This window comes from Anomaloglossus baeobatrachus, chromosome 4 (assembly GCF_048569485.1).
Source record: "Anomaloglossus baeobatrachus isolate aAnoBae1 chromosome 4, aAnoBae1.hap1, whole genome shotgun sequence".
Lineage (NCBI taxonomy): Eukaryota > Metazoa > Chordata > Amphibia > Anura > Aromobatidae > Anomaloglossus > Anomaloglossus baeobatrachus.
In genome coordinates, this window is record NC_134356.1 from 626,370,096 (window position 1) to 626,386,025 (window position 15,930).

Here is a 15,930-nt window from a genome sequence, read left to right on the forward strand (position 1 = left end):
TGGTAACTTGTGTACACAGGATTCGAAAGCCAAGTTCTGCCTGATTGACTCATGTGTAAACCAACCAAAGATCTGTGTGGGAGAGGCGGCCGACTGTCAGATGTAACTCGCAGGGAGAAGCGCGTGCAAACTGGACGGAGAGAGAAAGTTTGCTGGCAAAACTTTTAGCCTTGGGAAAGAAGTTGGAGGAATGTAATTTTAAATGTTCTAAAAAGATAAAGGACACATCGCACAAGGCACACGCTCAGGCTTGTCCAGGATTGAGAAAGAATTCGCTGCAGCTTCCTGGTTTAAAAATGCTCGCCCGTAGAGGTAAGGACTGTGAGTTCTGCAAGACTCCAACAAGGTAAGGACACTTGAGATGTGAATGTTCAGCAGGGTAACCCTGAAGGCCGATGGTTCATATCAGTGGGGACGTCTATGGGTCTCATGGGCAGATGAAGCCAGGGACTACACATCAGGTAAAGGGTGTAGAAGAGGATTACGATGCATGAATTCTAGTGATGCCCATTCTTACATTACAAGATAATATGATCTATAATAAAACTCGGAAAAGATTGGAGCAGATTTTGTTATTTTGAAAGCTCACGAATTACATAGTCAATGGTTCATATCGGTGGGAATATCTATGGGTCTCAGGAGCAGAAGAAGCCGGGGACCACATATCAGGTAAAGGACGTAGAAGAGAATTACACAAATTCTAGTGATGATGATTTTTACATCACAAGATAATATGATCTATAATAAAATTCAGAAAACATTGGAGCAGATTTTGTTATTTCGAAAGCTTCAAATTCCATTGTCGATGGTTCATCTTGGTGGGAATGTCTATGGGTCTCATGTCCAGAAGAAGCCAGGGACCAAACGTCAGGTAAAGATGTAGAAGAGAATTACACAAATTCTAGTGATGATGATTCTTACACTACAAGATAATATGATCTGTAATAAAATTCGGAAAAGATTGGAGTAGATTTTGGTATTTCGAAAGCTTCCGAATTCCACAGTCGATGGTTCATATCGGTGGGAATGTCTATGGGTCTCATGAGCAGAAGAAGCTAGGCACCACACATCAGGTAAAGGACGTAGAAGAGAATTACGATACACGAATTCTAGTGATGATGATTCTTACATTACAAAATAATATGATCTATAATAAAATTAGGAAAAGATTGGAGCAGATTTTGTTATTTCGAAAGCTCCCAAATTCCGTAGTCGTTCGCACCAAAATTGTTCGCTTGTTCTGATTTAGGTCGTATTTTATTTTGTTTTGTTCGTTACAGCTTTCTTTCATTTACTATGTGCCAAACATTATATGAGCACAAATCCTTTTCATTTCTATTTTTTATTTTTACAAAAATTAAATTTTTATATAATGCAACATAACAGAATAAACCATAACTAAGTAATTTTATTTACGGTAATTAAAGAGCATTCAAATAGGCATGAAGAGAACAAATTTTTGGAGAAAAATAAATAAAAAAAATAAATAAAAAATAAATAAAAAAAAAATAAATAAAACACAGATATAATACAATTGTCAAAACAAAAATATAATCATGATGCATCAATGTGTCTGTGAGTAGGACAAGGAGCCATGTGCAACACGGCAGACGTAGGCCACATTAGTAAATCTGTCCCTCTTTTTTTACCACATTGAAGGCCGTTTAGGAAAAATTCTAGCTTTGGATGCTGGACCCTAGCGTAATTATCTGAAATTTTGAAAACCCCATTTAGAAAATGACATTGTCATCCTATACAGTCATATGAAAAAGTTTGGGCACCCCTATTAATGTTAATCTTTTTTCTTTATAACAATTTGGGTTTTTGCAACAGCTCTTTCAGTTTCATATATCTAATAACTGATGGACTGAGTAATATTTCTGGATTGAAATGAGGTTTATTGTACGAACAGAAAATGTGCAATCCGCGTATAAACAAAATTTGACCGGTGCAAAAGTATGGGCACCTCAACATAAAAGTGACATTAATATTTTGTAGATCCTCCTTTTGCAAAAATAACAGCCTCTAGTCGCTTCCTGTAGCTTTTAATGAGTTCCTGGATGAAGGTATATTTGACCATTCCTGTTTACAAAACAATTCTAGTTCAGTTAAGTTTGATGGTCGACGAGCATGGACAGCACGCTTCAAATCATCCCACAGATTTTCAATGATTTTCAGGTCTGGGGACTGGGATGGCCATTCCAGAACATTGTAATTGTTCCTCTGCATGAATGCCTGAGTAGATTTGGAGCGGTGTTTTAGATCAGTGTCTTGCTGAAATATCCATCCCCTGTGTAACTTCAACTTCGTCACTGATTCTTGCACATTGTTGTCTGCTGATACTGAGTTGAATCCATTAGACCCTCAACTTTAACAAGATTCCCGGTGCCGGCATTGGCCACACAGCCCCAAAGCATGATGCAACCTCCACCAAATTTTACTGTGGGTAGCAAGTGCTTTTCTTGGAATGCCGTGTTTTTTTGCCTCTATGCATAACGCCTTTTTGTAACAACTCAATCTTTGTTTCATCAGTCCACAGGACCTTCTTCCAAAATGTAATTGGCTTGTCCAAATGTGCTTTTGCATACCTCAGGCGACTCTGTTTGTGGCGTGCTTGCAGAAAGCTTCTTTCGTATCACTCTCCCATACAGCTTCTCCTTGTGCAACGTGCTCTGTGTTGTTGACCGATGCACATTGCCACCATCTGCAGCAAGATGATGCTGCAGGTCTTTGGATGTGGTCTGTGGATTGTCCTTGACTGTTCTCACCATTCTTCTTCTCTGCCTTTCTGATATTTTTCTTGGCCTGCCACTTCTGGGCTTAACAAGAACTGTACCTGTGTTCTTCCATTTCCTTACTATGTTCCTCACAGTGGAAACTGCTAAAGATGGGGAGACAGGAGGCGCAATAGGGTCTTACCCGGTATTAACCGTATAGAAGTATAGAGAGGTACACTCACCTGGTCGGGTTGTGCCAGTCACAGCTCCTGAATAAGCATGTGAGTGTCCGCGTGGTCCAAGCAGCGGCCCCGTATAAAACGTAATAAAAAATGCCAAACAGGAAAACTGGTATATGCCGCGTTAAAAAAACACTGGTACAAGGAATATAATGGAATTTCTTTTATTTCAGCAATCCAACGCTTTTCAGAGACAAGGACCGTCTCCTTCTTCAGGGAAAAAGAAATCAACAATTCCTTTTTCCCAGAAGGAGACGGTCCTTGTCTCTGAAACGCGTTGGATGCTGAAATAAAAGAAATTCCGTTATATTCTTTGTACCAGTGGTTTTTTAGCGCGGCATATACCCGTTTTCCTGTTTGGCATTTTTTATCACAGTGGAAACTGACAGTTTAAATCTCTGAGACAATTTTTTGTATCCTTCCCCTGAACAACTATGTTGAATAATCTTTGTTTTCAGATCATTTGAGAGTTGTTTTGAGGAGCCCATGATGCCACTCTTCATAGGAGATTCAAATAGAAGAACAACTTGCAAGTGGCCACCTTAAATACCTTTTCTCATGATTGGATACACCTGCCTATGAAGTTCAAAGCTCAATGAGGTTACAAAACCAATTTAGTGCTTTAGTAAGTCAGTAAAAAGTAGTTAGGAGTATTCAAATCAATAAATTGATAAGGGTGCCCATACTTTTGCACCGGTCAAATTTTGTTTAAATGCGGATTGCACATTTTCTGCACATTTTTCAATCCAGAAATATTACTGAGTCCATCAGTTATTAGATATATGAAACGGAAATAGCTGTTGCAAAAACCCAAATTGTTATAAAGAAAAAAGGTTAACATTAGTAGGGGTGCCCAAACTTTTTCATATGACTGTATGTGAAGTGTTGTTGTCTGGCACATATTAATTGGGGGTTTTGGAGAGGGAGCATATAGAATTAAACAGAATAAGTCATATATGGACTGTAATGGCTGAACTGACCAAAGGCCTCTTGAACCTAACATATGAGGCTGTAGGTTCGGTTCGTTGGACCTGTGGTCGGTCATTGTGGTTTATATACTAACTGTAAAATACGCTAGTGTGAACCCGGCCTAACAATATGTTGTTAAATTAGTTGTCCACTACTTTTACATTGATGGCCTATCCTTAAAATAGGTCGTTAATGTCTGATTGGCCGGGGTCCCACACCCGGCACCAGCACAGATCAGCCAGTGGTGGCAGCAGGTGCCTGGAAATGCTCTATTTACTATTCAAATCAAAAGGAGGCGGATGTGCAGTACCCGGATGCAGCCGCAATCAGTTGACAGCAAATCTTCACAACAGAGCATTTCCTGGCGCCAGCGGCACCATGACCAGCTGTTCAGCAGGGGTGTGGGGTGTCGGACCCCGTCTGATCAGATGTTGATGACCTCTCCTAAGGAGAGGCCATCAAATTAAAAGAAGTGGCAAACCTCTTTAGTACTGGTAATAGCAATCTATGATAGGAAGTTACAGAAAGTGGGATTTAGAGGCTGCAAAAATCTGTTGAAAAGATTTGGAAAAAGATTACAATGTCATGCAACAAGCGTGGTGAGTGCGTTCAGACCAACTGAAGTCTGACGCACAACGAAAAACACACCTCAAAAACACCACAGATAAGGGGGACACCGAAGAAATGATAACAACAGTTGGCCCTGGAATTAGTCAAAGGGTAGATGGACACCACCTATCCTCACCTGTAGCTGTCCCTACTCTCCTAGCCAGTCCCTTTAAGTCTCTGAAACTGTCGCCAAGCAGCACCCTTGGGAAACCCTATAGAGGCCCTGACTAGTGAGAGGCGGGTGAGGTTCACTAGACCCATTGCTGCACTAATAAGACAAGAGGGTAGGGGAGACAAATAGGATAAACAACCAAAATGGAAAGGATACAATTTCAGGAGAATCCAAAGCAGCTCCTTCCACCAAGGTGGCTTGCATACAAATGGATTTGTATAGTCAGCAAAGCTTCCTGGGAGACCTGGCTATTTAAACACAAGGGGTGAGTCTACTAAAAAGGTGCAGCTGACATCAAGTTAGCAAGTTATCACCTATAGTTTTTTGTTTAAATATTCGACAAATTGTATATAACATGTTTTTATAATCCAACAAAGATTTTAATCTTTTCACCACCCAGTGATTTTCTCTTTTTTTTTCTCCCCTTCTTCTTCCAAGAGCCATAACCTTTTTTATTTTTCCATCAATATAGCCGTATCAGGGCTTGTTTTTTGAGGGATATATAAAACTGTAAAAAAAAATTCCAAGTGTGGTATAATTGCAAAAAAAGTGCAATTCCACAATTGTTTTTTTTTTTTTTATTTACCACGTTCACTATATGGTAAAACTGTCCTGGCATTATGATTTTCCAGGTCAGTACGAGTTCATAGATACCAAACATATTTAGTTTTTCTTTTACGTAATTGGTGGGGGAAAAAATCAGAAGCATATATATAGCGTTTTTGGCACCATTTTCCAAAACCTGCAATATTTCCATTTTTTGGGACCTGGTGCTGTGTAATGACTTATTTTTTGTACCCTAAGCTGACATTTTACTGATCTCATTTTGGTGTAGATGTTATGTTTTGGTCTCCTCTTATTGCATTTTATTAAGTTGTAGCAGCTAAAAAAACAGTCAACCTGGCGTTTTGAATTTTTTTCTCATTACACCCTTTAATGATCAGATTAATTCATTTTAAATTTTGATAGATCAGACATTTCTGAATTCAGCAATACCAAATATGTGTGTGTGTGGGGGGGGGTTATTATTTTATTTTCAGTGTGACAAAAGGGTGTGATCTGAACTTTGTGTTTTTTTGTTTTTTTTTTCATATTTTTAAATCTTTTTTTCTTCACTTTTTATTCTATTTACTAGTTTGACGCCCTGGACCCCAGGGGTCACAGGTCACTACACACACACACACACACACTCTTCCCTGGACAGGTCACACCAGTCAAACTTAAAATCCTTCTTGCCACCCTCCAGGGCTGATGTTCACACCAGGTGGGGCGGAGCCAGGCGGTTGGCCCCGCCCACCGAGGAGGTCACAGGCTGGAGGCGGGAAAAACACACAGTTGGAAGTAGAGTCCCGTTGTCGGCAGTAGTGAAAGAGGAGCGAAAACTGTTGGTGTCCGGGTTGAAACCCGGGCATGTACAGCAAGGTCGGCAGACGGTGGTGGCCGTCTGCAGGAGTTGGCGAAGGTCAGCGGAACCGTAGGACCGGGGTCGGGCAGTGGCCCGCTGGTACCGAACAGGGGAGCCAATTGGAGCCAAGCACCAGGCAGGGTACTCAGACCCCGACTAGGCTTAAAGCCAACCTCTAGTCAAATTCTCTGATTGCGGTCTGGACCTCAGGGGTTCATTCCCAACCAAGTCCCGATTGAAGGCAACAGCCCAACCAGTATGGATAAGTGCCACCGCCAAGGGCCACAGATCCAAAGGGCCAGCGTCTGCGGGCAAAGGGGCTCCTCCGGCACATATACGTCGGGGAGCGGATTACCGGTGCCCAGGCATTGGAGTCAACATTCAAACACAGGTGCAGGGAAATGACAGCCACCATCAACCCATCAAGGGAAACACTGCAGCCGGCTGCGGGCCCCGTCCATCCAGCTGTTTGGTTTACCAGAGACTCTGTCCATCTGTATCTGAGTGAGTACACCAGTGCCATCCGGCACCACGCTGCACCCTGCGAGCCCCATCCTACTGGAAAGCAATCAGCCACCAGGCCCCGGGACCAACAGCCCCTACACACAGAGGGATCAACACCTAGCTGCTCCCCGCCATCGCTCCCGGGAACCCCGTCACCAGCAGTGGTGGTGCCCACCATCACCACGAGCCGTGGGTGGCGTCACAAACTCTATACAAATCCCCAATTCCTCCCCTTTTCACTCATGGGCGAGGAGCGCTGCTCGAGTCCTGGGTCCGGCCCGCTCGAGCCACCGAGGAGAAGGCACTGGATCCGAGCGCGATCTCCCCGAGCAGCCCCCGCGACGGGGAAACCGGCCCCCACCTTCGACACTAGCCATCTTAGGGGACTTGGAATTGCAATCATCTGATCACCTGTGCTATACATAGCAGTGCATCTGTAATGCCCCTGCAACTGGGTCGTTACAGGGTATTAAATGTTACCCCATTTTTTCCCAGGCAGGAGGAGTGAAGTCCACACACACACTCACATCACACTGGCAGGAGAGAGTTAATAGCTTTTGCAGCATGTAGTTTTGAGCCTATGACTCATCCTGTCTCCTTAATGAGCAGGTGACTGCACACAGGCTGGTTTCCATGACAACTCAAGGGGAGGGGGGCCTGAATAGGAGTGAGTTTAGTGCAGAACACACAGAAAGTTTAGCAGAACATCAGAGGTTGCAGGAGAGTGCAGACATCCACAGGACAGCTCCTGTTGAGGAGATGCCACAAGACCAGGGCTGATAACACCTAGAGGAGGAGTGGAGCTGAGGATTGGGGATCCCTGGAGAAAGTTGTACCCGGTGGTGGTTGGTGGTGTCCGCTACCGGGATGAGAGAGACAGAGAGGTGGCGAGTTCCCAAGATGCTCCATGCCATGGGGATGGCACTAATGCACACAAAAGGGAGAGACCCCCAGAACACCTCACCGGACCCCCCTGCCTCCTACCTGCCCGGGTCTGACCAGAGGTTACAGGCGTCGAGGACCAGCAACCGGGTGCGATGTGGAACGGACTTTTAATAAAGAACAACTGGAACCACACTCCATGACTGGTGTGAGTAATGTCGCCGCCCTGTGCCCCCGGTGTCCCTGAGGACTGTTGCCCTGGGTCTCATAAACCTCCCAGGGCTACCCCGCTCCACCCGTGGGGAGCGATTCCATCCGGCTGCCCGCAACACCTGCCCCGGAGAGAGACTGCGCAGCGGCGGCTGAACACCTGGCCGCAAACCACGGGTGGCGCTGCAAGCATCCCCCGTCCCCGTCCCGTTTCCTGGGTGAGAGCGATGGCAAGCTCCCCAGGAACCGCGTTACCCTCCTTCCATCCCCCTTGTAACACCGGACTGACTTTGGGACTTTCCTTTTATTGAAACCCGCCAGGGGTCACGGAAGCCGGGTCGGGCCACTCACAGCCTGACCCCGAATACCACCGGCCCGGTGATCGTGCGAGCCCTGCAAGCCCTGGCGCGGGCATTTCACATCAGCATCAGCCCCGCTCTGTGCAGCAGAAATCACTCCTATGAATGTCTCTCGAAGCCGGCATTTACAGGAAGTTCATCATGACAGACACGGGTCATCAGCTGACCCCCGGATGTCATGATAACCCATTGGCGCCCCGTGATCATATCACTGGACCACCGATTGGAGCAAAGGATAATGCGCTCCCCACTGGCACGTGTTAAATCCCACTGTCAGAGATTTGACGGCGTGATTTAACTGGTTAACAGCTACGAGCAAATCCCCAATCCATCTACGGCTGTTAGAGGCACATGATGGCTGATCAGATCAGCCGATATGTGCAGGGAAACATGCGGGCTCAGTGTCTGAGCCTGCATTAGAGGCAGGGACACAATCTTGGACATTAAAGGCACATGATGGCTGATCAGATCAGCCGACATGTGAAGGAAAACATGCAGGCTCAGTGTGTGAGCCTGCATTAAAGGCAGGGACACAACCTTGGATGTACCAGTACATCCAAGGTCGTGAAGGGGTTAAAGTAACACATGACTGCAGCTTTTTGGGGGCGCGGTCACGGCAGAAATGCTGAACCAAAGAACTGAGCAGGAGCATTTGGTATGAGCAGGAGCAAGTTGGTATATATGCAACATGTATGAGCACGTTCACAAAATCACCATGTAACAGCCAAAACCTAAAGGTACCGTCACACTAAGCGACGCTCCAGCGATCCCACCAGTGACCTGACCTGGCAGGGATCGCTGGAGCATCGCTACACGGGTCGCTGGTGAGCTGTCAAACAGGCAGATCTCTACAGTGATCAGAGATCAGCCACCAGCGACCCGTGTAACGACGCTGTGCTTCGTAACCATGGTACACATCGGGTTACTAGCAGAGCGCTTTGCTTATGGTTACCCGATGTGTACCTTGGCTACGTGTGCAGGGAGCAGGGAGCCGGCTTCTAGAAGCTGCGCACGCTGGTAACCAAGGTAAATATCGGGTAACCAAGCAAAGGCTTTGCTTGGTTACCCGATATTTACCTTGGTTACCAGCGTCCGCAGAAGCCGGCTCCCTGCTCCCTGCACATTCAGATCGTTGCTCTCTCGCTGTCAAACACAGCGATGTGTGCTTCACAGTGGGAGAGCAACAACCAAAAAATGGTCCAGGACATTCAGTAACGACCGGCGACCTCACAGCAGGGGCGAGGTCATTGCTGGATGTCACACACAGCGACATAGCTAGCAAGATCGCTGTTGCGTCACAAAAAACGTGACTCAGCAGCGATGTCGCTAGCGATGTCGCTTAGTGAGACGTGGCCTTAAGAGAGAAACAAAATAAACAAATACCCTGCAGTAAGTAAATAGTGATAGTACATATAAATGACAGGGTATTTAGTAAACACTGTTTTTTATGGAAGAAAAAAAAAAGCGTAAAACCAATCCCACCATGACAAGGTGCACCCAATCGGGACGGGCCTATCCTCGATTATTAAATCCTCACCTCAACAGACATGCTGTTAAAATTGTCATGAAAATGTTACATTTCACACAAAAATGGTAAGTGAGGAGACATCTTTAAGTGGTCTCACTAAACGACGTACTAGCGATTCCGACCACAATATGACCTGGTCAGGATCGCTGGTGCGTCGATACATGGTCGCTGGTGAGCTGTCAATCGGCGACTCTGTGCTTGATAACAAGGGTAAATAAAGGGTAACTAATCAAAGCACTTTGCTTGGTTACCCGATATTTACCCTGGTTACCAGCGTACACCGCTTAGCGCTGGCTCCCTGCACACGTAGCCAGGGTACACATTGGGTTACTAAGCAAAGCGCTTTGTTTAGTTACCCGATATTTACCCAGGCTACGTGTGCAGGGAGTCAGTGCTAAGCGGTGTACGCTGGTAACCAGGGTAAATATTGGGTAATTAAGCAAAGCGCTTTGCTTAGTTACCCGCTATTTACCCTGGTTACCAGCGTACAATGCTTACACAGAGTCGGGGCTCGTTGGTCTCCCGCCGTCAAACACGCCGATGTGTGCTGCACAGCGGGAGACCAACGAGCAAAAAATGAACCAGAATAGTGTGTAACGATCAGCGATTTCACAGCAGGGGCCAGGTCGCTGCTTAGTGTCACACACAGCGAGATCACTGATGAGGTCACTGGTACGTCACAAAACCTGTGACTCAGCAGCGATCTCGCTATGAGAAGTACCCTTAAGCTATTCAGTGACCAACCAGACTTAACTTGACAAGGAATATTGCATTCAAGACTTAAATATTACACCACTATGACTTAACGAAAACCTTTATTAACCTTCAAATACTCCAAATAAAGTGATTTTTTTTTTCATGTTTTTAATATTTTGCTTTTTTTTCTCCCCACTCTTAGGTATGATCACAGTCAGCGAGGCTGCATCGCTTGGCGAGTCCCAGGCCCATTTCAAGGCCCTGAAACCTTGGTGGGATGTTCTCATGGATTACCTCCTTATAATTATGCTCATGACATCTTTCTTTTCTGCAACACTTCTTATCACAATGGATAAAGTTGTCTGTATGCCAAAGTCAAAGCTTGCCGAGAATATGTCAAATGACTTTAGTAAGGCTGGCATGGCCACAAAACCTACTCTGACGTCTCCAAAAGATATCGGCCACTTGACCAACTTAGACTACCAACAGTATATGTACGTGAGTGTTGTCTGTTATCACAGGGTCATGCCTTGGCAGTCAAAATATTTTCCTTACTTGGCTCTTATCAACACTTTATTGCTACTGGTGAGCAGTAATTTTTGGTTCAAGTATCCCAAAACATCTTCAAAGGTTGAACATTTCCTGTCTATCTTGGCAAAATGTTTTGAATCTCCATGGACTACTAAAGCTCTTGAGGAAACGAGTGACCAGCCACCTCCAGAACATAGCCGTCAAAAGTCCAGCAGCTCACGTTCCATGGATTACTCCCCCAGGACACCATTAATACATGAAATGCCATTGTCATTCATACCTGTCTCAGTTTCTGCGATATTGGACAAAAAGGAAGGAGAGCAAGCTAAGGCTTTGTTTGAGAAGATCCGACATTTCCGATCTCATGCTGAGGATTCAGATGTCGTATATAGAGTTTATGTGGGTCAAACTGTTTTCAAAGTTGTCAAAGTAGCAATAATCCTTGGGTACTCACTGAGTTTGGTAGGTTCATTTAGCTTCCACCATCCTTGTAGACCAGGTATACAAAATCTCATGGGATATTCTGTGTTCACTTGCACACACAACTTAGCCTTCATACTAGAAAAGCTTCTTGTGACCTATATCATACTTGTGTCTATTTACGCTTTCCTATCTGCCTATGCATTATTTTGGTTATTAACTAATACCCTCAAGGTTTACTCCTTTGAAAAAAATAGTGAAGGTGCTGGCTTTAGTGATATCCCCGATGTTAAAAATGATTTTGCCTTCATGTTGCACATGGTAGACCTTTACGACACCTTGTACTCAAGGAGATTCTCTGTATTTCTGTCCGCTGTCAGTGAAGGAAGGCTCAGAGAGTTAGCACTTAATTCTGAGTGGCCTGCAGAGAAACTGAGACAGATGATCAACAAGGACGCCAATGGTCGCTACGAGCTGCAACTGTCCATGATCCCTGTGATACCAAAAGATGTTTATGAATTGAGTGAGATTGAAGTTCTCAAGCTAGAGTTGATCTCATCTGCCAAGTTTGTAGGAGCAGTGTCTCAACTCAAGTCTCTCTTTGAGCTCCACATCAGTCACTGCTCAGTCAAAATGGACCCTGAAGCTTTTTCTTTCATAAAGGAAAGATTAAAAGTGCTTCATGTTAGATTTACAGACATGGAAGAACTTCCATCTTGGATGTACGCCTTGAAGAATTTAAGTCAACTGCATCTTTCCGGCAACCTCAATTGCTCAAACAATCGGTCCATCCGTCTACAGTCTCTACGAGGACTGTCTGGACTTAAGTCTCTTTCGCTGACAAGTAACTTGCCTCATTTTCCTTCAGCAGTGTTGGATGTAGCTGGGCAGCTGTCTGACTTGAGCATACAAAATGGAGACACTGAACTCGGGACACTGAGTCAATTGAAAAGGATGAACCAATTATTGCAGCTTAAACTTTGCCACTGCAAGATCTCTAAAATCCCTGGTGCAGTTTTTGGCTTAACAAACTTGCAATGTATTGATTTAACATACAACCATCTACAATACGTTGATGAACTAGGAACCCTTCAGCGTCTACGGAGCCTTAGCATCCTAAGACTATCCCACAATGCTATTAGTCACCTCCCGCCATCTATTGAGTTTCTACGTAATTTGGAAGAACTATCAATTTCCAATAATAAATTGGAGAATTTACCACTTTCTCTTTTTAACCTTGTTAGGTTAAGACACTTAGATGTAAGCTATAATCATCTCAGACTTATCCCTCCTGCGGTTGGGCACTTAACTCGTCTGGAAAAGCTGACAATCAGTTCTAATCAAATCTCTTTGCTACCTCGTGAGTTGTTCCGTTGCTCTAGACTCCGGTCCCTACATGTTAGTTCTAACAAGCTTACGAGACTACCACCGGAGATTGGACAGCTACATCTTCTGACCAGCTTGGATCTTATTGGTAACAACTTGACTGAATTGCCAGAAGAAATTGCAAATTGTGTACAGCTGAAAAAAGGGAGAATTGATGTGGAGGAACATGTCTTACGAACATTAAGTCCAGAAATTAGGAAAAAGTACTTGTAAATGAATAATCAAAAATGCACAATTTTTGGGGGGATTTACTTAAGAGGAAAATAGAAACTATTGACTATAACCCATAGTCTCAAACTTCCGAATATCCATTTATGCTATGCAGTATTAAAGGGTTATCCAGAACTTTTTTATTTCTTTTACTATGTGCCTAAAAACTAACAGGCTGGTAGTTTCTAACTACCTACCTTGTTCTGCCTGGCACCGATCTCTTAAACCTCAGAGCAGTCACAGACCACTCCTACCAGCGATTCTGCTGCTACCACTGTTGTCATGTCCACAGAGCAGCACCTTCTCGTCTGCTCTACTGATGGGGCATGACTGCTGATAGACAATCAGCTCCCCGCTGCCCTATTGCGGGGAACCAGCTATCATACAGCATGATGTCAGCAGTCATGCCCCATCTACAGAGCAGCCTGGAAGAAGAGTTGCTTTATTGAGGTGAAGCAGCAGAATCGAAGGCAGGAGCTGTCCGTGATCACTCTGAGCCAGCACCAGGTAGAGAACAGGTAGCTAATTATCAACTACCTACCTGTTAGTTCTTAGACACATGGTAAAATAATAAAATAGACCCGGGTAACCTCTTTAAGGCCTACATATACCTTACAGGAAAATGACCCAACAGATTTTCGGCCGAAAACACTTCTCATGCTGCATTGGCCACTATTGTTGATCAGCAGCCAAAGAAATCTAACATACCTGACCGGTGTCCTGAATGATAATGAACATTCATTGGTTGGTCATTGGTCACAACAAAAGATTGTTAATTTCACCAAATCAACCAACAGTCATTTTTTACAGTTGAAATCATCTATTGTGTATGGGCTCATTGTTGTGGCCCCATTGATTCTGAGCAGAAAGTCAGTCATCATGACCCTACTGCTCCATTCAGTCCTAACTACAACGGGGTGGATGTGGTTGTTTGATCAGGTGGGCATGGTCCTCTTTAAAGGGGTTGTCCACTACTTTTACATTGATGTCCTATCCTTAGGATAGGTCATCAATGTCTGTTTGGCTGGGGTCCAGCACCTGGCACCCTCGCTGATCAGCTGTTCTCAGTCCTGGCAGCAGCAGCTGGAAATGCTCAGTTCTGGAGCTGCTCCATCTTCTGATAGTGGCCACCGCTGGGTAATGCACATTCGCCTCCTATTGATTTGAATGGGAGGAAGATCTGCTGCCGGAACCAAGAACAGCTGATCTGCGGGGGTGTCGGGTGTCGGAGCCGATCAGACATTGATGACCTATGCTAAGGATAGGCTATCAATGTAAAAGTGAAGGACAACCTCTGTTAAGTAGTTTTGAGCCTTTTATACCCAAACAATGACACAGAATAATAAGATTTTACAACTTTGATCGGTCATCAGCAGCCACAATACTTATTGCTTATTTCCTGGTAACAGCAAATGCATCGAACCAATTGAATTTGCAGTCATATGATTTTAAAATCCTAAAACATTAACTAAATTGTAAGGCACTGTCGAATGGGTGTGCTAAGTAAAGAATATTTTTATTAAAGTTGTGCACCATTTGCACTTTATATACCTTACAGAGGTGGTTATATGGACAGTACAATGCAGAAGTTTTAGGCGGGTGAGGAAAAAATACATCAAAGTAAGAATGCTTTAAATAAAATAGACCTTTGAAAAAATGAAAAGTGAATAAAATAAAAAAGAGAAATCTAAATCAAATCGAAATTTGGTTTGATCACCCTTTGTCATCAAGACAGCATCAATTCTTCCAAGTCACTTATCACTTAGGCTAGGTTCACATTTGCGTTGTTTTGCATCAGTCACATGCGTTGCTTGACGCTTGTGACTGATCCGTTGTACAACGGGAGACAAGAATTGGAATTCATTGTCATGATAAAGCGGATTCCGTTGGCTTCTGTGAACAATCAGCTCTCAAAAGCCGGCAGCCAGGAGATCAGCTGATCGCCTGGCGGACGGCTTCTGTGAGAGATCAGCTGATCGCCCGGCTATTGTGAACGATCAGCTGATCGCTCTCAAAAGCCGGTGGCCGGCTTCTGTGAGCGATCAGCTGATCTCCCGGCCGCCGACTTTTGAGAGCGATCAGCTGATCGTTCACAATAGCCGGGCGATCAGCTGATCTCTCACAGAAGCCGTCCGCCAGGCGATCAGCTGATCTCCTGGCTGCCGGCTTTTGAGAGCGATCAGCTGATCGTTCACAGAAGCCGTCCGCCAGGCGATCAGCTGATCTCCCGGCCGCCGGCTTTTGAGAGCGATCAGCTGATCGTTCACAATAGCCGGGCGATCAGCTGATCGCTCACAGAAGCCATCCGCCAGGCGATCAGCTGATCTCCCGGCCACCAAGAGAGAGAGAGAGACATTCATTTGAATGATTAAACACAAGATTTGAGCATGCGCAGTGAAAACATAAGGATTCTGCTGCTCAAAAAACGTTACATTCTGCGTTCCTGCCGCCCGACTGTCAGTCGTTCCACAACTGATCAGTCAGGCGACGGATGCACCGCAAGGGCATCAGTCGCAATCCGCCGCTTATACAAGTCTATGGGAAACAACAGAATCCGCCAAACGGATTGCGTTGTTTATCAGAGCGGCAGATTGTGACTTATCATAAATAACGGAAATGTGAACCTAGCGTTACATACAGTTTTTGAAGGAGCTCGGCAAGCAGGTTGTCCCAAATATCTTGGAGAACTAACGCCAGATCTGTGGATGTCACTTGTGCAAATCCTTTTGTCTCTTCGTAGCGCCCCCGGGGCCTCAGGGCTCACCCGTCTCCGGGCCAGTGGTATTTTGGGGTTGCTGTGACTGGCCTGACCTGGCTCCGTGGCCCCATCGGTGTCATTAAAGAAGGGTGCAGGTTGTCCCGGTAATGGGGGTAGGGGGTTTGCTTTGCAGCGTCACCCGTGGTGCGCGGCCAGGCATTCAACCACCGCTGCGAGATGTGGCTCTCCCCCGGGGCTGATGTTGATGCAGCTCAGATAGTCCAGCTCCCGACAGGTGGAACGAGCCCCAGGGGTAAACGGTGGCGACGGAGATGAGGGGCCATTGGCACCGAAGCGTGGTGCGCCGGTAATAAGGCACTGAGGCAACAGTTGCG

At 45.2% G+C, this 15,930-nt stretch overlaps 1 protein-coding gene across 1 annotated transcript; it reads left to right on the top strand.

The window, feature by feature from the left end:
• The first annotated feature begins 294 nt into the window (after positions 1–294).
• LOC142301935 (volume-regulated anion channel subunit LRRC8D-like) lies at positions 295–14,602 on the top strand. Its single transcript, XM_075342993.1, has 2 exons — positions 295–346; positions 10,493–14,602. Exon 2 carries the CDS (start codon positions 10,495–10,497, stop codon positions 12,838–12,840), a length of 2,346 nt encoding a protein of 781 aa, XP_075199108.1. The 5' UTR covers positions 295–346; positions 10,493–10,494; the 3' UTR covers positions 12,841–14,602.
• The last annotated feature ends 1,328 nt before the right edge of the window (positions 14,603–15,930 follow it).

What these genes read in the sequence shown, in the direction of transcription:
- LOC142301935 (XM_075342993.1), top strand. Translation starts at nt 10,495, where the DNA reads ATGATCACAGTCAGCGAGGCTGCATCGCTTGGCGAGTCCCAGGCCCAT.